Source organism: Echiichthys vipera (genome assembly GCF_963691815.1).
Source record: "Echiichthys vipera genome assembly, chromosome: 19".
NCBI classification, from domain to species: Eukaryota; Metazoa; Chordata; class Actinopteri; order Perciformes; family Trachinidae; genus Echiichthys; species Echiichthys vipera.
Genome location: NC_139844.1, coordinates 19,508,859 through 19,531,315, shown reverse-complemented (window position 1 = coordinate 19,531,315; position 22,457 = coordinate 19,508,859). Strand labels below are relative to the sequence as shown.

At 43.1% G+C, this 22,457-nt stretch overlaps 1 protein-coding gene across 1 annotated transcript in view; it reads right to left on the bottom strand.

Moving 5' to 3' along the window:
- Nucleotides 1–22,457, bottom strand: part of itsn2a (intersectin 2a) — a gene marked incomplete at its 3' end in the record, with an annotated part of 38,746 nt that overhangs the window by 11,116 nt on the left and 5,173 nt on the right. The window contains exons 2-21 of the mRNA XM_083934707.1: nt 21,881–21,952; nt 15,432–15,518; nt 15,273–15,336; nt 14,655–14,830; nt 14,158–14,370; nt 11,722–11,815; nt 8,965–9,107; nt 8,606–8,669; nt 6,781–6,918; nt 6,592–6,698; nt 6,225–6,487; nt 5,990–6,139; nt 5,759–5,899; nt 5,561–5,648; nt 5,316–5,455; nt 3,914–3,994; nt 2,797–2,939; nt 2,263–2,707; nt 972–1,141; nt 721–781 (exon numbers count right to left, since the gene is read on the bottom strand). Coding sequence (XP_083790833.1) covers nt 721–781; nt 972–1,141; nt 2,263–2,707; nt 2,797–2,939; nt 3,914–3,994; nt 5,316–5,455; nt 5,561–5,648; nt 5,759–5,899; nt 5,990–6,139; nt 6,225–6,487; nt 6,592–6,698; nt 6,781–6,918; nt 8,606–8,669; nt 8,965–9,107; nt 11,722–11,815; nt 14,158–14,370; nt 14,655–14,830; nt 15,273–15,336; nt 15,432–15,518; nt 21,881–21,887 — 2,775 coding nt within the window. The 5' untranslated portion in view covers nt 21,888–21,952. The remainder of the gene's footprint in view (nt 1–720; nt 782–971; nt 1,142–2,262; nt 2,708–2,796; nt 2,940–3,913; nt 3,995–5,315; nt 5,456–5,560; nt 5,649–5,758; nt 5,900–5,989; nt 6,140–6,224; nt 6,488–6,591; nt 6,699–6,780; nt 6,919–8,605; nt 8,670–8,964; nt 9,108–11,721; nt 11,816–14,157; nt 14,371–14,654; nt 14,831–15,272; nt 15,337–15,431; nt 15,519–21,880; nt 21,953–22,457) is intronic.

Sequence of the window (22,457 nt, the reverse complement as noted above, 5' to 3'; positions counted from 1 at the left end):
AATTTTATATATATGTTTTGTCTACCTGGGGACAAAGCAACAAGCTGTAAACACAACGTTTTACACATTTATTTACAGCATTTATTCAGAGTCACGTTTTTCTACTTGACAAATACAAGTCCAATATTCACTCTCCTTTTAGCTTTAGCTGAGAGAAATATCTGCCTCTTTAGCTGTTAAATGCTCCACTGTGTTTCGCAGCTAGTTGCTAACTTTGTCTCGTACATATATAACTAACATATATACTGAAGCAAAACAGTAAAGTTGTGTGCCGTAAAACCAAGACAATGAGCTGAAAGAAGCTAAAAAGCTCAGCAGAATTGGACAATAACTCTCAGTGGGTTTGTCATTGTGAGAGACTCCATTTGTCATATGATGTACTTTGTATATAAAAATATGAATTATAGCAGCTTTAATCTTAATAAACTGGCAACACTCATGACAAGTGTTCTAAAAACCTTTTAAAAAGACTTATGTCCATGTAATGCTTGACATCAGACAGTAAATACAGAGAAGATAAAAACAGGTTGATCCCACAGTGACACAGTCCAGCTACTCAATCCGGAAGTCGAATGCCAACCTCTGAACTGACACAGTAGCAATACAGGGTTTCAGTTTGCATTTGGAGTAGGTCACCAAAATCTGTATCTGTCCATTAGGAATGTGTTTCCTTTCTAAGAAACCCTCTGGAGTTAAAAGTAAACTGAAGTCAAGCTTTACCTGTGAAGCATCTGATTGGGTATGAACAGTGCTGTCACCTGCTACCTCCCCATGTGGGACTCTGGGTGAAACAAAAGGGACAAACCATTAGGGAAGGAGCCAACGCAAGAATGAAAACAACCCAACAACAGTGCTGTAGCATTAATTACAACCAGACAGCATAAAACTACATATCTTTAGTGCATGGGAACTGAATATCACACGAGACAAATGTCTTTGACACAGTTCCATCTGGTTTCTTTCTCTGTTACCCTGTTAGTGGTGGTAGCGGCGGACAGGGATGTTTTCCAGGTGAAGAAGGGCCAGTCTCAGCAGTAGTGGGGGTAGGACATTTCTCTGCGTAACTCTGGGGGAACCAGCCCCTGTTTCCACGGTAACTCCCACACAACCAGCCAGGCTCACCGACAGTCTGCTCATTCACCTGCATCATGGAAAACACAGTTTAATAATCGACCACAATCAGACATAACAAGATAATGATGATAAACATGTTGTTTCCCAACTGCGGTCATATTTTAGACCAATCACTGGGACCAATTACTATCACACAGCAATCATAATTACTTACAAGTGCTTGCTGTCATTTTTACTTGGGCGAATCTGACAACTCATTCCTTTGACTGTTTTCCAGTTTTCCGTTTTCTGTGCTGGGTTTTTTCCCCAAATCCCTCGTTGTGCATCCGAGGAGCGCAGTGTGGGGAGTGCTTTTTATCCTCCCGGCACCCCCCTCACCCTCATGTGATGTACCCCTTTCCTCCCCTCTTTTGTAGAAGAATTTCTCCTCTTCCCCAAAGTAACTAACCTAAATAGCTATGCCAAAAATGCAAGAACTACAGGAATATTAGCTAATTAGCTAGCTATAAACTATGCTAATGGGACAACCCTATTCATTTCTGTCCTTCCTCCACCCCACAAGCCCATACTGATCAAACATTATATTACAAACTAACAAATATAGCAAAACTCTACATCCATAAGTTAGCCAGTAACCAAAGTAGCTAAGCCAAGTAATTATGCCTACAGTGCAACACTTACAGTATTAGTTAAGTGGCTTATGCCAGTAGCTATAAAGTAAGCTAACGTGATCATAAAAGCAGGCAGGTACTCTTTTTCATTTAGTAAACACGTACCCCTACATGCTATTTGTGATGTATTTGTTTCTTCTACATACGTGTAGGCTAACGTTCATATACGTATAATCATGTTGCTGAGTGATGATGCTAGTGTCAGCTAAGATGTGGGCCACAGAGTAAACATACTGTAGCCTATAACCGACAGAAAGAATTCATAATGATAATAATTCCAAAAAAATTTAGTTGTACATGCAAAACATCCATTTTTACCCCAAAAAATGTCAAATTAAAAGAAATAAATGGTTGTCGAAACCAAGATTTTTGAGGAATCCTTGAAATATGAAACGCTGGGATATTTGTATGAATCTAATGGCAAGTATGTGTGTGTGTGTGTGTGTGTGTGTGTGTGTGTGTGTGTGAATATGGGAGTCAAACGTAGTGTGTGTGTGATGTAGTGTGTGTCTCGTACCTCTATAAGGCCGTCTGCGTCTACACTCAGCTCATCTGCGTTCCGGGCAACAAACGAGTACAGAGCTCTATACGTGGACAGCTTGGAGGACCGCTGAGCCACTAGCAACACCTGATGTCCTCCTCTTTCCTTCTCTTCTTTCCTCCTCCTCTCCTCCACCTCCTCCTCCTCCTCTTTCTGTTTCCTTTCTTTCTCCTCCTCCTCCCTCTTCTTATGCTCCTCCTCCTCCCTCTTCTTCTTCTGCTCCTCCTCCTCCTCCTCTCTCCTTCTTCTCTCCTCTTCCTGTGCTTTCTCCTGGGCTGCTCGGAGGCGAGCCTGTGCCTCCCTCTCCTCCTCCTCCCTCTGTCTCGCCCGCTGCTCCTCCAAGAGCCTCCTTTGACGCGCCTCCTCTTCTTCCTTCTCACTCCTCTCCCGCTCTCTTCTCTCTTGCTCTAGCTTCGCCTGTCTGTGGGAAAGCAAATGCAGGGTTTTAAAGCTTAACACAGAAAATGTGTTTAATTGAACATCAAGGTCACATTTTGCAGTCAAACTCACCTGGCTGCCTCTTCTTCTTCCTCCCTCTTCCTCCTTTGTATCTCCTCCTCCTTACGCCTCTGTAGCTCCCTCAGTTTCTCCTCTTTGACTCTATACAGGTCATCCAGGACAGCCTGCTGTCTCACCTGTTTCTCCCTCAGCTCCTGATGCAGCCACAGAATGTACAATGCATTAGAGAGACATAAAAGCATCAACCAGTTTAACAATACAGTGTTATGATCAGCCACAAAGCAAAACACAACTGTATGCAAGTGAAAGCAGCCAAAGTAATGGATGTACAGTAATGTATACATTTGTACTTAATCTATAGAAATAAGTAGATTTGCTGCAAAAGTCATCTCTACACATGTGACGGCTTAACAAAAAATACAGATTTGGTGCAAAAGTACAAATCTAAACATGCAAAACTGATGAAAGTTGTCCACACACTGCAGCCATCCACAGAAACATGCAGATGTGTGTATATAAGTATAAGCTGAGTTCATGTTTTTCCCATTTCTAACCCAGAAATTATGCAGGTTAAGCATTCTGTGTGTGTTTTACCCTCAGGGTGACTCCTGTTTACACAGAAAACACAGGCTAGAACAAATCCCATGGAGAGAAATGAAACAAAAAAAAGCAGAGACATGGTACCAAAGCAGAGCTCCATTTAATAATGAGTCAAAAGATACAAAAAAAACCAAGGATGAGCAAACGGATCAAATCATCACAGGAGAGGAAGATTGGAAATTGTGGCTTAAGGGAAAACAAGAGTTAAGATGAAAAAAAAAACAACCTTATAAGGAGGGGGAAGTGAAAAAGATTACACAGTGGGAGGTAGAGAAAGAGAGAGAGAGGTAGAGAGAGGGGTAGAGAGTTAGAGAGAGAGAGGTAGAGAGAGCGGGGTAGAGAGAGGTAGAGAGAGAGCGGTGGAGAGAGAGAAAGAGAGGTAGAGAGAGAGAGGTAGAGAGAGAGGGGTAGAGAGAGAGGGGTAGAGAGAGAGAGAGGTAGAGAGAGATAGAAAGAATTAGAGAGAGAGAGGGGTAGAGAGAGAGAGGTAGAGAGAGAGAGAGAGAGAGAGAGAGAGAGGTAGAGAGAGAGATAGAGAGAGAGGTAGAGAGGGAGATAGAGCGATAACCTTGATGAGAAGGAAGAGCTGGCTGAGGCAGGCCAGCAGAGACAGAAGGCCCCGCAGGACACAGTCATCCATATCCCCAAGCTATTAAAGAAACACACAGTGTGATGACGGAGGGAGGGAAAGCGGTGAGAGGATAGAGTAAGGCAGAGAATGGGATGGACAAAAGGTATAATAAGTGTAATAGGGAGTAGTACAATGGATAAAAGTCGAAAGGGAAAGCAGAAAGAAACAAAATAGATGGAAAACCAGAGACAGCGAAATAGGTCAATTTGTAAGAAACATGTCCAAGGAGAGGGAAGCAGAGGGAAAAGAGACAGAGGAGAGAAAGAAAGATGTTAAAAGCTCTGAAAAAATCAGTTGGAAAACTATTAAACAGACCAAAAGACAAAGAGCAGGCTGTTAGATTAGGATCAGATTGACCATATATTGTGCGAAGGCATGACATCATTCTTCACAGGTATTGAATTCTCCGGCAGTGAATGTGTACGCCTGAGTCTTTATGTGTGCAATAATGGTCAGGTAACAGGGTTTTCTCTGCCTGAGGAGTCAAACCGCAGAGGGAAACCACGACGTGATCTACACAAACAGAGGACCAGTAGAACAAGAACACCTTGTGGTTCTTAATATCTGTGTAATCCCCCGTGTAGTTTATAATATATGACATATGTTGCTTTATTTTGTCATATCGTTCGAAAAATACCCAACTTCTATCGTGAAGCGCAAGTCAATACATGTTTGCCATAAAACGTTAGTGTCTCAAGAGTCCATTTTTATTTCTTAAAGTAATAGTTTTGGAAAAGACTTCATTAATTAATGAATGAATTAGCATAAAGAGTAGGAACAGGGGGAAGCAGCTTAAAGAGCCATAGGAGGGCTATAAAAAATATAAAAAGAAGAAGAAATAAGTGAATAACAGCATTTGTAAATATATAGAAGACAAAGATATAAAAGAATAAATAAATGTTGAAAGATAAAGGCAAATAATGGAATAATTATAAGCATTTGCATTTATATTCATTTATGTCTGTATATATAAATAAATATTCATTGCATATACAGTAGAATAATCTTTTTAGAATTACATTTATTTGTTTTTATGTAATTTATGCTCCTTTAAAAGGGCTAGGTCGAGGGACATGTTTGCTTGATTGACAGGTGTTTTAGTGTATGACAGTGCAGCTCCACCCAGGCACTTCACAAGCGTCTCCTAAAAACAAAAACTCTATGGGTGACCTACCAGACGGTCTGTGGTTTGAACTACTCTACTGTGGCCTGACCTGGCTCTTTCCAGGCTAATTTGGGTTGTGTAAAATTCCAATAGTCTATAAACTACTTTTAGAAGGGCTAAAAAGGTCATTACCATCCACTGAATTTCCTGAATTAGTCTGTGTCGACCACTGACCTTAAGCTCCTTGTTGTACTGTTCCATCTGGGCCAGTTTGTCTGTGGTCTCCCTCTCCAGAGTATCAAGCTGGTCCTTCAGTCTCCGGCAATTCACTCCTTTCTCCGTCACACTCCCAGTCATAGAGGTCAGAGTCACCGCTACAGGGCAAAGGGCAAAGGTCAAAGGTCAGAGTGAGCAAGTGAGAGCGTTTAGTGGCCGTTATGATGTCCGCGTGATATGCGAGCAGGACGTTTGTCACCCACAGGAGACTTTGTTGAGGTTGATGTCACGCAGCTTCTCTGTCAGCCTCTGTTGTTCTGGAACCAGCTGTGAGAGCTTTCTCTGCCAGTCCTGTGGCAAACACAGAGGCGTACGAACAGAAAATGAAAAAAAAAGATCATGGGAGTGATTTAGATGTTTGGCAGGGACGAAGTGGAGAAAAAAAAACACATTTCTTTAACCTCAAACTGATGCTGCAACGTGTTGATCTCTGTGATGCGCGTGTCCCTCTTCTGATTGACAAGATCCACCTCTGCCTTCAGGATCCGCCTCTTGCTCTGAGCATCACGGAGGCAGTCAGAGATCTGCTTGTGCTTGGTGCCCTGCCGGACCGGGAGATTGAAATCAACGTGTGCCCCTTCTTTCTTGCAAGATAGTAAATGCACATTTTTTAAATGTTAGTGCATTCTCACCACAGCCTCCAGTTCCAACTCCAGACTCTTCTTTTTGGCTCTGAGTTGGGTTATCTCTTCTTGCTCCCCATCTCTCCTCCTGCCCAGCCCCTCTCTCTTCCCACGTTCCCACTCCTCCCTCCGCTGGCGCTCAATCTCCTGCTTCGCCGCCTGAAAGCACAAAGGAACACGGTCATCGGACTAGGAGATCTCTGTGTTTGGCGTCTTTACAGGCCAGGCCGGTTCTCCCGCTCACCTCCTTCCTCTCGAGCTCTCTCAGCCTCTCCTCCTCCCTCTGTCTCTCCATCTCCCTCTGCCTCTCCAATCGTCTCTCCTCCTCCAGCCTCCTCCGATTTTCCTGCTCCCTCGCCTCCCTCTCCCTCCTTTCATGAGCCTCCCTCTCCTCCCTATCTCTCCTCTCCCTCTCCTTTCTGTGCTCTTCCTCAAGAGCCAGTCGACGTTTCTCCAGCTCGGCACTGCCTCGCACGAAGTTCTCCTTCAGCTTGTCCTCGAAGGACACTAAGAAGAAGAAGACGAAGAAGAAGAAAGAGCCAGGTATGACACAGAGGAAGACCAAAGACTGACATTATAACAAAACATACAGTGTGCAGGACGTGCCATACCACCGCTCTTGGTCTTTGATGCAGGTTCTATTTCTGGTGTGTCTATTAAACAGGGAGTTATGTAGGGTCCAGTTCCATTGACAAGCTCAATGGGCTTGAGTCCTCCTCTGAAATTAAAAAAAGAGAATCTCTGGCGTTGTAATAATGAAAACATTAAAGAATCCAGTGATCAATCTGTGTGTATTTTACCTGAGAGAGGGAGGGACCAGGTCTTGAGGCAGTGTAAGGGGTAGAGGTCGGCCAGTTTTAGCCATGTCCACCAGGTGCATGGCCAGAATGAACTCATCAGCCTGTAACTGACCGTCCTTATCCACATCTGCCAAGGTCCTATGTAAGTAAGCAATATAGCAACTTACATTGTACAGCAATTTTGGTGAGAATATCAGGATTTTAAAGCAGCATAATTGTTTTCTTTGGAGGCAGCGGACATGCTGTAAACTCTGACAAATTATCACCTCGTAAAGTCGTTATGGGGTTGCAAACAGTTGCCTATTTACACATCCAGCAGACACAGAGCTACGTTATTATTCATTTGCAGTCATGTTTATGACCACCTGGCTCTTAAGTCCTAAGCCCATTTCACACGTGCACTGCAAACCTGAAATCATTGAGACGTTACTTTTGGGGAGGTGTATTTGAGAATGCAGATGTCGAATCAGTTGGATCCAACATAAAACAAACTTTACCCTCCCCGCTCTTTAGTGCAAAGTCTGTGTGATGACCGAGTGAGCACAAAAATGAGAGTCCATGATGATGATTCAAACATGCGGCTGGCATAAAACCAGAAGAAAACAAACATCCAAGGTTAAGGACGAAGGGTGATTTGTACGAAAATGTGGAGAGAGGACGAGATTCAGGAACTTCTCTTATTTTGGGCCAATGCTAAAATCATCAGATACATTTGAAGAACAGCAAGAGACTCGGCGCCGAGGTAAACAGAGTATTTGTAGGAGCGCATCTACGGAGCACGGACATTCTCCTGTTGCGTGCTGTGTGTTTTCACATGAGAAAACAGCTTTATACTCAATCCTGAGGGAAATATTTGGCTCTTTAGCTCCTAAATGCTCCACTATGTTCACCAGCTGGTTGATATCTTAGTCTGTTTGCCTTTTGGTGCTGGGCAGGGAGTGTACGGTCGGTTTATAAGAGTGTTTTGCCAGAAACGGCTAATGTGAGTGAAACGAAACAATAAACAACAACAATGAGCTAAGACGCTAAGAAGCTCCAATTAAAGCAATTCGTACCTTTCTGGCATTTTCACACTTTTCTTTTGTAATCTTAAAATGCTCCTAATAAGCATATGGCACACTGAAGCGAATCAATATTCTGCTAAAAGTCTGACCAATCATTTTATTCAGAACAAATAAAGTGATTTGCCGAACTTCCTGCTTGTCATCCGTCACTGCGCCCATTCCAGCTGCCTACCGCAGTCACCACTCGCGAGTTGCGCAAGATAGCATGGAACGGGTGAAGAACTGATACGTCAAGAGGCGAGGGTGGGCCTTTGGGGGGAGGCAGAGTTGTTCACGTGCTTTGCGACATGCCAGGAAGGTAGGAATTGCTTCAACTAGCTGGGTTGCAATTTATAGTACAAACAAAGTTGGGGAAAAGGTTCACGTTTCTTGCATTTCCATTAACATCTTTTCAATTATCTTTCCCTGCCATAGAAACCAACACTGTGTGAAAGGTTACAGATTTCATCATTACCATCAGAGAAATGCCCAATATTCACAGTTTAGTCCCAAGTTTTTTGGTAGGTCACTTTAAATGACAAACAGATTGGCATTAAACAATATTCATGGAGAGGTTTTACGCTGTAAATCATGGCAATAAACTTTACACAGAGTGAAGAAGCCAAATACCAGTGTCATTACAATTTAATGGCATTATCCATCTACATCCTCTGCCTGTCAAGTGATCAATAGACACTGTAATGAACTTGCACACGGCCAGTGATGTGGCTATCTGCAGACACACGCACGCACACGCACACGCACACGCACACAGTACTCACCAGATGGTAGCAAGCTGAGTCTGGGTCAGGTTGGATGCAATCAGCGCATTTCTAACCTGCGGTCCTGCAGAGTAAAGACATTACATCAGAACTGAAAAACAGAGTTAAGTTCTCACGCCAACTGACGTGGACGTGCCTGCTTGCATCTGACTGTCACGTTCTGTCAAGCGTGGGGTTGAGAGCAATCACAAGAGTGCGTGAGTGCATGTGTGCAAAGTGAAGCTTGCCCACAGTTTGCTCTGTCAAACTATGAGAAGGCCGCTCATGAGCAGCCATGCGGTCCTGAGAACCTAGTGTTTATTTAGGGCTGGGGTGTGTGTGTGTGTATGTGTAAACGTGTGTGTCTGTGTAGGACCCACCAGACAAGTAGCCACTCATGAGCTTGTCGAGCGTGTTGAACTGCTGACGGTACTTGAGTCTCGAGCCCTGCGGAACGGCCCAATCCATCGCGCCCGTCTTCGGAGAGTTACTGGCCAAAGATGTGGTGGAGGAAGAATTTGAACTGCGGACAGAGAACAGAGAGGCGCGTTAGGATATCACCTAAAGGGAAATGACACAATAATATTACACGGTTAGCACTCCCTTTCTACCCTTGTATTCAACCGTCGACTTAAAACCACTAATTGCCCCGAGACTCCCCGGTGTTATCTCTCAGCTCTTAATTAGCCGTGGGGGAAGCCTACGACCACGTAGACAATGACTCACTGAAACGAGACAGCGCCATACTCTCCGGGCTATGCTAATTAGCCGCTCTTGTTTTTATTATAAACAATGCTTCTCCAAGAATAGCAAACGGATAGGCCGGGTCCGTGATGTTCATTTGAGAAGAATGTGCTTTTTTTTCAGTCATTAGCTGGGCTGGAAACTTTCAACACTCCTCTGAAATAAGAGGTGTCAGGGAGACAATGGGACATGTGGTGTAGGATCCTCCCTCCGCCCAAGGGCTTCTTTTTGTTTCTGTCTGTGTATTTGAGTGTGTATGTGTCCCTTATATTAAAGCTGGTTATGGGTCTGCAAGACGAAAAAAAAGAAGTAAGAACAAATTGTCAAGCGTGATATAAGAGGGCATCCTGTCAAGTGATGTGGGTGGCTGCTGGCTCGACCTGTTCTGGTGTTTGACCTCCTAACTCTCCCGTTGCCCTTATTTACGCTTGCCTTACCGCCCACACCTGAGGCCGAGACAAACACTGGGAAACAATACATTCGAAATGAAATCAGATATGACTCCTATCCTTTTCCCCCAAACCACACAATGAGAAGGATCAAGGATATTAGATACTACTATTGTCTTTTTGGAAGGGAATCTGGCTGTTGCTGAAATTGCACAAAACCTCCCAGACTCCGGTTTCTTCTCCCCACTGCTGTAACTATTCCTGGCAGAGGTTAAGTGCTTTGTGCAAAAAAAAAAAACACAAATGAAATTCATAAATGTTGGATTATAAACCCTTCCAGTCACTGTCTCATTTTTGTACTTGCCTTCAGGATATAAGCTAACAAAGAAGACTTGAATCTCACTCGATGGTCCCTCCCGGTAGAGCCCTGCATGGGAAATTTTCTTTTTCAAATCCTGCAGCTAAACATTCTGACCACGTATACACGCTTGGCCTCTTAGGAAAGAGTTCTGGCCTTGTACGACAGAGTTCATCAGTACTCAGGCTTCTGTCTCCCTCTGGTTTTAGTGATATTTGTTTTTGCTGCATTAAGGACCCAGCCTTTGAATATGAGGCGCACACTCTACCAGGTTAGCAAACCAGGATGTCCTGCCTTTTGCTATATAATTGAAGTAGTTGTTGATCACTTGCAGCCCCTACTGGCCAGTTAAAAGGAGTCCGCAGCCAATGACAGTATAAAACACTCAAGAAAGCAGTTTTTTTCAAAAATTGTTAAGCACCGCAACCATAACAGGTCCTTGAGTATACTGTCATGAATGTCCACAAGAAATATACGGGTGATGAGTCCAGAAGTATGCGAGGTTAGCTGCAGACAGACATATCCACACACTCGACAGAACACGTGATCTCCTTGAAGTGCAAGTCTGGCGAAAATTAATTCCATGGTCTTTTTTGTCATGAAAATACATCAAATAAGCCATTGAGACAGTTTTTTGTCGTTGATCAACCATGTATAGAGAATGCCAGGAGAGACGCTAATGGCCCAAAAGGGCTCACACTGATTAGCTTGGGGCGGTGCAGTGAACGCATCCAAAACAGCATCTTATAACCGCTAATATTGTGCAAAATAGCACCAAACCTCTGCATTAACATGATACGGATCCCTACACATAAAACAAAGCACCAACAACGTAATTAGCGAACCTGAAGTTTATCAAAAAAGACTGTTTTACAAGTCTGTGCCTTATCAGTAGGGCCTTGTTGACAGGTAGTTCATACAAGTCAAAAAAGACCGTGGGGTCCATTTTTGCCGGACTTACACTTTAAAGGCATACGCCTGGCGGAGGTAATTAGCACTAAACACAAACAGTTTTTAGTAATACAACCAAAGCATTCAAAACACTATCTATATATAGTTTGACCTGGCAGTGGCACTAGAGGAAACGTCAGGGGTCATAGAATTCCTCCTGCAGTGGGGCATGCATGTCACTGAAATCCATCCAGTACTTACTCAAAATATTTCACTCAAAACTGCAAAAGTGAACCTTATGGTGGCACTAGAGGAAAGTCAAGGGATCACCCAGTTCAGTAGGCTTCATCCTCTGGGAACCATGAATATGTGTACACATTGTCGTGGCAATGCAAACAGGGGTTGTTGGTACAAAACCAACAATGAGGTAGATTTAGTATGGATACTAAAAAATAGATCTACAGTAATAGGGACCTCCTCTCTTAAGAATGCCAGTTGACTCTAAAAAAGACCACTTCCTACTGTTGCCAACTCCAACATCTGATTTCAAAATGCACTTCCTGCTCCCTCTGTTATCTCAAGTGTTTCATCTATGCCTGCATTCTGATCCTCAGCCCTTCCCTGCAAAAAGTCTGCTTCCTCATTTAAGCACTGGCCTAATGGGCTGGCAGGGTCTGAATTCTCTTTGCATGCTATTTTGGGGAGCTGATGTGGATATTTTATACAGTTTGCATTTTTTACACTCTGGGTCTCACCTGCTAGATCCAAGTTCCAGAAGAGAGTTTGCCTTTGACATGCCGGTGGATGGAGAAAACGCCATAGGAGAGGAGAAGCCAGAGAGAGGGAGCGCTGCAAATAGGGTTGGGGACAGTTGATTAATATTTAAATATTATTTTTGACGAATTCAAGGTGCTATGAGAAAACAATGCGGGGAATGCTTTAGTGCATGCGTGTATATACATGGAGCATGCATGTGCTTTTTCTTACGCAACAATCTCTAGCATACTGTAGACGTGCAGCGCGCAGTTGCCCTTGAACGTGTTTACGTCTAATCTTATCTCCTCAAACTTTTCAGTCGCAGCACAAAGAGCTCCAGCTGCAAGGTTATTGACATCTGACTACAAACAAACGGATCGCCTTTTTCTGCAGCCCCACGCTAAAGACGAGTAGTCTACAGAGCTGTGGCACTGATACGTTTCCACCAGCAGAGAGAGAGAGAGGAGGGTACAGATTGAAGGAAATAATAGAGATATTGCACACTCACATTCATTAAATTGCGCATTTCAAAGCCAAAAATTGTACTTCAATAGAGTGAGAATGACAAGAGCAAACAAAGGACAGATGGAGGAGGTGAGAGATGAAGAGCACACAGTCAGATAAAAGAGAAATATCAAAACTAAATGAGTACGTGTATGACGTGCAACCACACCTGATATCAATGTTTGTATCTGATGTGTACACGCAAACTTAAAAAAAACTACTGTGTAACTACCTTAAGGAACTATGTTCTCACTCTCAAGATGTGAATTTAAGCATCTTGATGCATGAGAGTATGTATGATACATGTCATATGTGTGTGAATGTGCATTGTGATGTTGCAAACAAGTGTGTCTCGTGATGCAGTGGCTTGGTCCAAGACAAATTTTTATGTGGGACAACAAAGTATATCATATCTTATCTAAAAATGTGGTGACTAATCATCTTGGTGGTAAAGAGCAGCTGTTACTGCATACTTCCATATTCCATTCAAGTCAGATACAAGACATGAGACAGCAGATAGATAAGGTGAAGCCCTTTCATGTGGAATATGTAATCCACATCACATTAACATGGCACCATATCCTCGCAAGACCTGAATACACTACCCTGACCCTGATACACTAAACATTACACACCAGGATTGGGTTGCACCATCTATAAATCCATTACTAAGGTTATGCATTAGGTCCTAAGCCCTTAACTAACAGTTGGTTTCAAATTTACCAAATCAGGTTGCACGGTAAGCAATTGTTGCATCACCAGCTATAAAAAAAACTATTAAAAAAATGACTGCCAGTCATTTGGGCAAATTTAGGCGTGACTTTGTTGAATTACACATGGAGAAATCAGTGTGTAGTAGATTTGAATGAGCAGGAAACATTCAATCATGCTTAACCAATGCTATTTAGTAATGGTAGTTCATTCTGTTGCTCCTAGCATAGCATATTGTAATTGGAGTTATACTGTTTTATTTTTGTGAAACTTCCTGGGTTACATCTTTATGAAACAGCATTTTGACTAAAGGTTGAATATGTAGAATCTACATTAAAAGATATTTATATTTTTAAATAATACACCTGGGGAGGGGGGTTGAGGGGTACACAATGAGTATTGCTTTTGCAGAAAAAAATATATTTAGTCTGAATTAATATTAAAAAAAAACAATGGAACGTTCGGTTTACATTGGACCAGCCAACAGCGGCCGGCATATCGGGGTTGCCGGGTTGTCTGTTGTTCGGCGCAGTTACTGTAGGCTGGAACTGGGTGAAATAGAGTTTGACAATCCACTCCTCTGCCATTCCTGTCTTTCTGGAGCAGTTTGCCGGAGGAGATGGGTTCAAACAGGCTAAAACAGACTCCGGTCTCCTGTAAGCTGCTGGGCCGGGTCTGACCAACCTGGCAACCTGAGTGGTGGAATTATGTTTTGTTGTTGCGACTACGATCTCGAGACACGAGATGGCGGTGTTCCGCTCATTCTCCATATTCAACCTTTAAGTGTCGACCTTATCTCATATTATTCCTTTTAGCTCTTCATTAAAATCGGTCATCAATTACACTAGTTTGAACCTACAAAATGAAAACGTTAGAACATTAATTATTTTCATTTTACCTGTATCTGTGTTAACAGCTATATCTATATGGTAATGGATTTTTTTGCATTAGTAGAAGTTAATAACAATAGCACAATGTTCTTAACTATGCTGTACAGCGTTTTTTCAACCATCCTTGTTCACTTCTTTGGCAATGAACCTCAAAGTGACGTGCCCCAGCGAAATTTCCTGTTACTCTTGAACATGATCCAACATCTCCAGCGTACATTCATCTTCTTGATCCCAGCTTAAGTTTGAGTTAATTGGTGCTAATCCACTAATCAATATCTATCTTTATTTGCGGCGTGAGCAAATTCAGAATGGTTCCACCGCAGAACCAACCTGCATTGTTGGGAACAAAAGGTGGGTTGAGGAAGTTGACATTGCCGTTGGGGAGTCCAGAGTGTCCCAGACAGGTGATGAGGGGCAGAGTCATTGGCGTTGGCACCAGGGAATGCACAGAGTGCATGGGGGGGTTAGCCGGGATGGGTGTTAGGATGGGCATGGCTGACATGGATGACAGACCAATTGACAGGTTTGGCATTGAACCCATTCCTATAAAGAGGAAACACACATGAACAATGAACAGATCAAGAACACTGTTTTAGAAGACTTGGTTTAAAAATGGGTAACTTCCATTTTGTAGTAGGAAACCCCTTAATTTACCGCAAGGATCTATTTGTTTTTCAAATACATAAGCATCCCATTTTTAAAAATAAACCTCAAATGTATGAGTTATTTGTGAAACAACACTTCTAAGAGGTTGAGTTGAGAGAGAAAGACAAGTGTAGTGCCCTGAAGTTGGATTGTGGCTGTGATTTCCTCTTAGAATTTTTTACCAAAACGCGCTGATGAAGGGATGGTTGAAGCCAAATTGGAGACGGGAGGTTGCTTCATGGTGATTGGCAGGACCGATGGTAAGTTCCTCCCCTGAAGTGTGAGTTTAATGAGCTTCATAGCGATGGAGAACTCCTGTCTGTCCATCTTCCCATCACTGTCCATGTCAGCTAGGTTCCTGCAGGAAGGAGGAGGAGGAGGAGGAGGAGGAGGAGGAGGAGGAGAGAGCTGAGGTATAATGTGATCTGTTTATAGAAAAATATGCATTCCTAGTCTTGTTTTCTTTCTTTATTGAGACAATAGAAAGGGCAAGAGTTGCACGAGGCTCCGGTGGGATTGAATTCCAGTAGAGTTATTCACACAAACACCAAAACACAGACCTCCCCCCCCCACACACACATACACACAGTCTGCTCTAATTACAGTATACAAAACCCCCTCACACACACACACACACACACACAAAGTTTATTAGGTGGGGCAGGCTACGAAGGAAGTGAGTGCTCAACAGGAAGTAGAAAGCAGGCAGAGAGGACCAAACTAAACTCTGGCCAAAAACAAAAGTTTGGACCTACTGACCTACTTGCTCTGGCTGAACAGTGTGGTTTATTGGTGCTTACCAGATCTCAGCCAGGACGGAAGCAGGCAGGCCGGACTGGAGGAAGAATTTTCTGGCTTGTTCTCCTGAACACAGACAAAAAAAACCACCGGTGTTTAGATGGAAACTTGATACGGCCGAACCACTGATGACACTTCCGTTTGTTATGACAACAGCCTACCTGAGACATAGCCGAGGATGGGGGTGAGGGTGTCAAACTGTTTGTCATGTTTCCCCCTCTCCTCTGGAGTGACAGCCCACACACCGCCTGGACAAAACCGAGACAGTACTGTTTGAATTCTTTGAAATCACAAAAATGGCTTCGAGGTCATCTCGCTGGTGTAAATCCTGTTTCAAATACAACATCTTTAAATGTGCAATAACAGGATAAAAGGATCACAAAGTGTGAGCGTTGAAGCGTAAAGTTGTTGCTGTTCAAAGAAATCAATGACGCCATGAGACTCATTAAAGATTCACACAGCTGGATCTTTATTGGATTCCCGGGAATTTGTCACCATGGTGTTAAAACTAAAGCCTTGCACAATGTACATGTCACCATTTCCCAGGGTAAAATATTGCCAAATTGCAGACATTTTGCCAGCTTTGAACAATGTGGCGCTCTCGCAACGATAACGCCAGGTCCATCAGAACACAAACCACCAGACTAATGAACTACTTCTTTCCCACAGCCATCCACACAAAACACACAAACACACACAAATCTTCACGCATAATGACTCTACACCCCCATATTTGACATTCTATTACATTTTATTATATTTTTTTACATTCATTTTATGGATCTCTGCAATATTATACTGTACTGTAAGCAAGTTGGTACTGTAATATATTTAAATGGCATAGACTGACATTGCCATCCAAAGAGCCGTGCTTCAAGCATGACTGAAAAAAAGCAGTCACTCCAAAAACTCAGAAATGCAAACTGACAATAGACTGCAATTCTACACAATATCAACAGCTGTCACTGGCATTTCTTTACAAAATATCCATTTTAGAGCCACTTTCATTAAAATGACAGCACCATGTCTTAGGAATAAAGACATATAGAAGAAAGGTATTTGAAACTATAATTTGGATCCATTCACCAACACACACACAAACGCAGCTACACCTTAAAAGTCAGTATACGTGTCTTTTTTTGACTTTGCCATCCAAAAAGTCTACATAATTTCCATCCTAAATTAGATCTGCCTCTCAGATGAAACCACTCTCAAGAAACTCCCCCGACAATGATTAATGTATAAAAATGTCCGGTCAGCTTTTCTCACTCCGCTCCACTCTTGCATATCTCAAGGTAAGTTCAGGTTTGGCCATGAATTAAATATGAAGTCAAACGCGCCGTGTGAGGGGTGAGAAACTCAATTCTTACTCAGTTTCATAAGACGTCTTTAATATATCATAGAAGCTGATAGTCAATTAATCATAAGGGAATCTGTGAAATTAATCAAATCATAACACGATCGGGGGCATTTTCAAAGCGTTTCCCTTCACTTTTTTGTTCATAACTGAGCTCTGAAGACTTTTTTAATTGGGTTATTAAAGCATTGACTGTATGTACATTGTGCACATATGGATCCCTCCAACTGGCAGTAATTGAAGGACAGAGATGTAGATAAGGAGACAATGACTGGTAATTAGTGCAGGCAGCGGAGTCACATGCAGTAATGGAAAAAAGATGTGCAGATGTCAGAAACGGCCAATACTGCAGCGGGAAAGTGGATAGTTGCAATTTTACGGATGCAACATAATTGTGGAAAAACACAGAGCAAAGTTTGTTTATCAGCCCACATGCAGCTCAGTTCCTCAACAGCTCATCTTCCTCCGCTCGAGAGCGACAGACGGGCCTCCCCGTTGCCAATGGGATGTAACCATAGTGATCACAGCGGTACAACCCTCAAACAAAAGACATTTTTCACAACAGCAAGTGAAATGATGATAACATGTTGATGATTTGTCCTTAAAACAGTTCTCCTCATATCATTATGAACTCATTATGAGCCCCCCCCCCCCCTACTAAAATAAATTGCTTCAAAAATACTAATTTCCACCCCGCACCGATCTGTTATATAAAAAACTGGACATGGTGTGTTGCTACGGTGAAAGATTTGATCAGGAAATACTTAATTATCAAAACAATCCAAATCTAATGGGATGTTGCTCTAGTTGGATTCAAAATTCATACATGTTATTCCTATGGTCTCAAACAGTCCAAAATATTAGGAAATATGAACATTTCTCTCCTAAATCCAAAAACTAGAGTGATAAAACTCAAATTTGTTTCCACGGGCAATGAACTGGGAAAGATGTTAAAGATCACATTACACATAAAGATCATTTGGGTATGGAAACAAAAAGCTCATACATGAAATAATAATAATAATAAACTTAAAATGAAAATGAATGACGTTAAAGAAAAGATGAAATGTATATTTGACATGGAAAAAAACACCATCACAAATGCAGGAAACGTTGTATATTTTGTCCCAAAATCTGGGGTCAAAAAAGAATATAAGGAAAGACTGAATATACAGATGCTATTTGTTTTATGGTCCATGCAAATAATTAACAATCACTTTTATTTATGTTGACTCTGATTCTTATCCTGAGATGTTCGCGACAGAGAATATCTTACACAGGAAGTCTCTAAACATTTCATCTCAACATTAACAACAATACCCTTATCAGAACAGCGTATCCCTGCTAGATGCTAGAAGATTCAAAGAAGGAAGTTGCGGAGAGAGTTAAAGACAAAAACTAGTTATGATGTAGCAGCTAATAAAAAAATCTAGATTCTTAAAATACAATTCTTCGTGCTCTTATGGGCGTATGTCTTTAAAGACCTGGTATCTTGGGTGGAATTTACTCAGCAGCTTCAGGAAATACCACCCTGCCTATGATGGAACTTCCTCTTCTACACTAACCCAAACACCCCAGTGGCTCTTGTTGACTGCAACACACACACACACACACACACACACACACACACACACACACACACACACACACACACACACACACACACACACACACACACACACACACACACACACACACACACACACACACACACACACACACACACACACACACACACACACACACACACACACACACACACACACACACACACACACACACACACACACACACACACACACACACACACAAGCTGCTCGCCTCACTGAGAGATTTCTGTTTGTTAGCAAACACCCCGACCACCTTGATCTGGTTTTCAATATCTGAACAAACTCACTCTGAGCTGAACCATAATGGTAACACCTGTTCAGGTATATGCCCCCCCCCCCCCCCAACCTAGTTTTGGCATTGTCAGCAAAATTGCAGAGAAGGTAATTAATCTCGCGCAGAGATGTGAGTACTCTCCGCATTGTCTCGTGTGTTTCGACGGACCTCGTTTAGAAGCTATTGTGAGTGAGGGAAAGGAAGGCGATATTTAGCACAGTGCCACTGGGACATGTGGCTAGCATGGCCACATCCACGGTTGATTCAGCGTGTGTAGTGTATATCAGAGATGGCCGAATGCTCTGTGAATAAGTGGGGCACAGCAAAGGCACAATCCATAAGGGTATTTTGTGGCTTGACACTTTGTGTGTGCGTATTGGAGAAATATGTTGCCACTCAAACAATGCATAAACATGCAGTTTAAATACCTGATTGAAATCGGCTTAAGGGCATACCCCGGTTTCTCAAACACCATGTAAACACCATACCCTACCGGGTAAAATCTGGGTTTTCATACCCGGGTAACAGACCTAGAGAACTCCTTCAGTTCCCCGATTGTGCCTGCATGTAAACTGCGTTCTTGGGCTATTATCGGGTTTCTCCACTGCGCATGCTCCCAACTCCGCGGCGGTGGCTTTTGACCAGGAAATCGAATAAACCAGGAAGCAACGGCGCCGAAAACAATGTGAAAAAGACAACAACAATAGAGCGTTACCTTTAAACCAAGGGAGGACTTTGCGACGGCAAGTGACATCACTACAAAGAAGACCCGTTTCAGTCGTAATTCTGTCCAAAAGTCGGCTGTTTGTGATTTTGTACGTCATTGTTTCTGTGCTGATATAAAAGTTGCGAAACTCACGATGTGAGTAAAAGTATAGATTATAAGCAGCTAGGTTCTAGTGATAGCGATATTGTAACGGCCTGCACTGAGTGGACAAGATGAACCGGACGCGGTGGATTTTTGCAAAAGAAATAAGTTTTAGGTGGACGTAGTAGGGGCATGTTTTTTGTCTAAAACCAGCTGATTTATGTTGTTCTATTGGAGCATAGTGTCGGTTTCATTGAGTGTAGGCAAAGAAATCGTGCCGACTGCAGCTCTAAATATGGATGTGGTCTCTGTGACATCACTCATAGGTTTCTAAAGAGTCAAAATGAAGCTCAAAAGTGGGTGGCTCAGGCAGTCACCATCTTTGTTGTGCCTGACACCACCCGCTTTCGAGGTTGAGCACAGTGGAGCTGAGGCAGCCAACGAAGCTTACAGTCTATGCTAGCTATCTGTGATGGCACCCACCTGTCACTCAAAACGACCATGCCCTTAATTATGCAGAGCTTGAAGTCTTAATATCATTCAAGCAGGCGAGTTACATAAAAATTCGCCCTCTGCACAGTTAAAAGAGAAAGTAAATACCACTATAACTATACAGTACACCACTATATGAAGTTGGAGCCAGGTGACGTTTACCTTAGCTTAGCATAAAGACTGAAAGCTTGGGGGGAAAACAGCCTACCAACACCTCTAAAGCTCACTGCTCATAACGGTGTATCTCGTTTGTTTAATCGTATCACAGATCCTGTCTCCGTGTTATTTTTTCCATGGAATTTCCATTAACAATTCGACCCTCCCAGGCCGTCGCTCTAAATCCATCGTGACATAACCTGTCAAGACTGCAATCGGGACTGTAATACCAAGAGGAATGGCTTCCTGCACAGCAACCTAGATAATAAAACTCTCAGCGAATACACAAGAGCCCTTCAGCAAATATTGAGACAATATAACACACAATCCATCTGCAGAAAAAAAGAAGAAGAAAAACTGCTGTGCACTCTCATGGAGTAGTTTCCACAGCAATGACGCCTGTGCAGAATTTAAACCAACTGTACCACAGTTCTCCTGCGACACAAAGAGCCTCTGCCATTATGTGCTTTGACTTCCCATTGTCAGCCTGTGTGCTGTTGTCTAGGTGCTGTGCGGTCCTCAGGAGATGCTGGAGTCAAACCTCCAGACACCCGTCATCGGCCTGCTGGGGGAAACCACATCACTGCTTTCAGAACTATTTACATATCAAAAGGCTTCACCTGGGGACGCGCAAGTTGATGTTTCAGGTAGGCAGAGTGGACCGACAGTCTGAACGCTGCAGCATTCCAGTGGACACGCATACTATATTGCGTACTGCCCACTTGTTTCGCAAATCGACTGACTAGTGACTTTACAATTGCCTCATTTCAGATTCACAGTGTCATAAAGGTGCGATAAAACAAAGAGCGCGGCCTCCCGTACGGTATGTTTTAACGGAGAAACTCATTATATACTGATGTTGTGTTTCTGAATTGCTCTCTTGCAGTGTTTATTTACTGGATGGGATTGAAGCAGTGTGTGTTTGTGGGGGTTCGGCACTTTGTTAAACTGCAGAATGCATCCGACTCTCTCTCTCTCTCTCTCTCTCTCTCTCTCTCTCTCTCTCACACACACACACACACACACACACACACTTTCTCTGAGGCATTTCCCGTATAGAAGCCCTTAAGGAGCGGCAACTACTGTTCTATGATCAAAGGCTGTGAAACAAGAGGATTAACACACACACACACACACACACACACACACACACACACACACACACACACACACACACACACACACACACACACACACACACACACACACACACACACACACACACACACACACACACACACACACACACACACACACACACACACACACACACACACACACACACACACACACACACACACACACACACACACACACACACACACACACACACACGCACACTGTCCACACCAAGGACAAAAGAGATGCATCGTATTCACGACTGAACAGAAACAGAGGCAGCTTCCCTTGCAAAAACATTCACTAGAAATAGCTCGTGATTTGCATAAAACTAATTTAAAATAATTATCTCATATTCCTTTAAGCCCTCTTTGCTGTAGAGGTTTATGTGACGTAAATAAACGCTGTCATTTCTTGCTAAATGTCATGGGATCAAAGAGGGCTTCAGTTTAAGTCTGATCCTTCACTCCAGCACCGGATCAATATCCTATTAACATGATCTCAGGGTCCAGTTTACAGCTGACCGTAGGGACAAGCAGTCACACAAACTTCGAAACATCACTATAGACACTTTCTGTCTTCACGGGATGATGACTAGAGAGAAAGATTAAAGTTTAAAGAAAGGGCACGACACAACTACTGCTGCTTACGTGGTCAGTCTCTGCTTTCTTCCCTATCAAACTATTCCGTTCAAGTTAATAATCCCCCACCCTGAACGCTCTCTCCCCCAAAAGTGCATATTTGCATCCGGCGGGAAAAAAAAACACATCATGAACAAGACAAAGTGTTCTTACCATTCATGGCTGCAGGTGGAGAGCACGGGCTGAGAGGTGAGTCCTCTACTCAGCTGGCTAGCTCTCAGACATCTGCAGAGAAAGAGAGAGGGGGGGAAAGATGTGAGTGATTGCGCGCGTGTCACGGAGCAGCTGGTGTAACGCAAGCACGTGTGTGTGAGTGAGAATAGTAAGGATATAAATGCGTGCAAGGGCAAAAAAAAACATAAATCTCATCCCCTTGTTAACAACGCAAGGGAGGCACACTGAACGACTAACACGGTGAGGGATGACAGAGCGAGGGAGGGAGGGAGGGAGAGAGGAGGGGGACAAAATGACAGAGGGAGAGAGGGGAGGATGAGGAGAGAAAGAAGGAAGAGCAGAGATACAGACAATGACACCAGGGAGAAATAGGCGTTGAGGGAGACAGGGGAGTGAAAAAATGATGGTGGTCTGAGAGAAAGGAAGCATGTATGATTGTCTGCTCTCGGATCACAGATGGCGGCTCGAGCCAGCAGCTTTTTGCAAAGTGTTACCCCTAATTTTCCAGCATGAACATGTCTGTCAATTGGCTTACAGTGCAATTAGCATTCAGTGA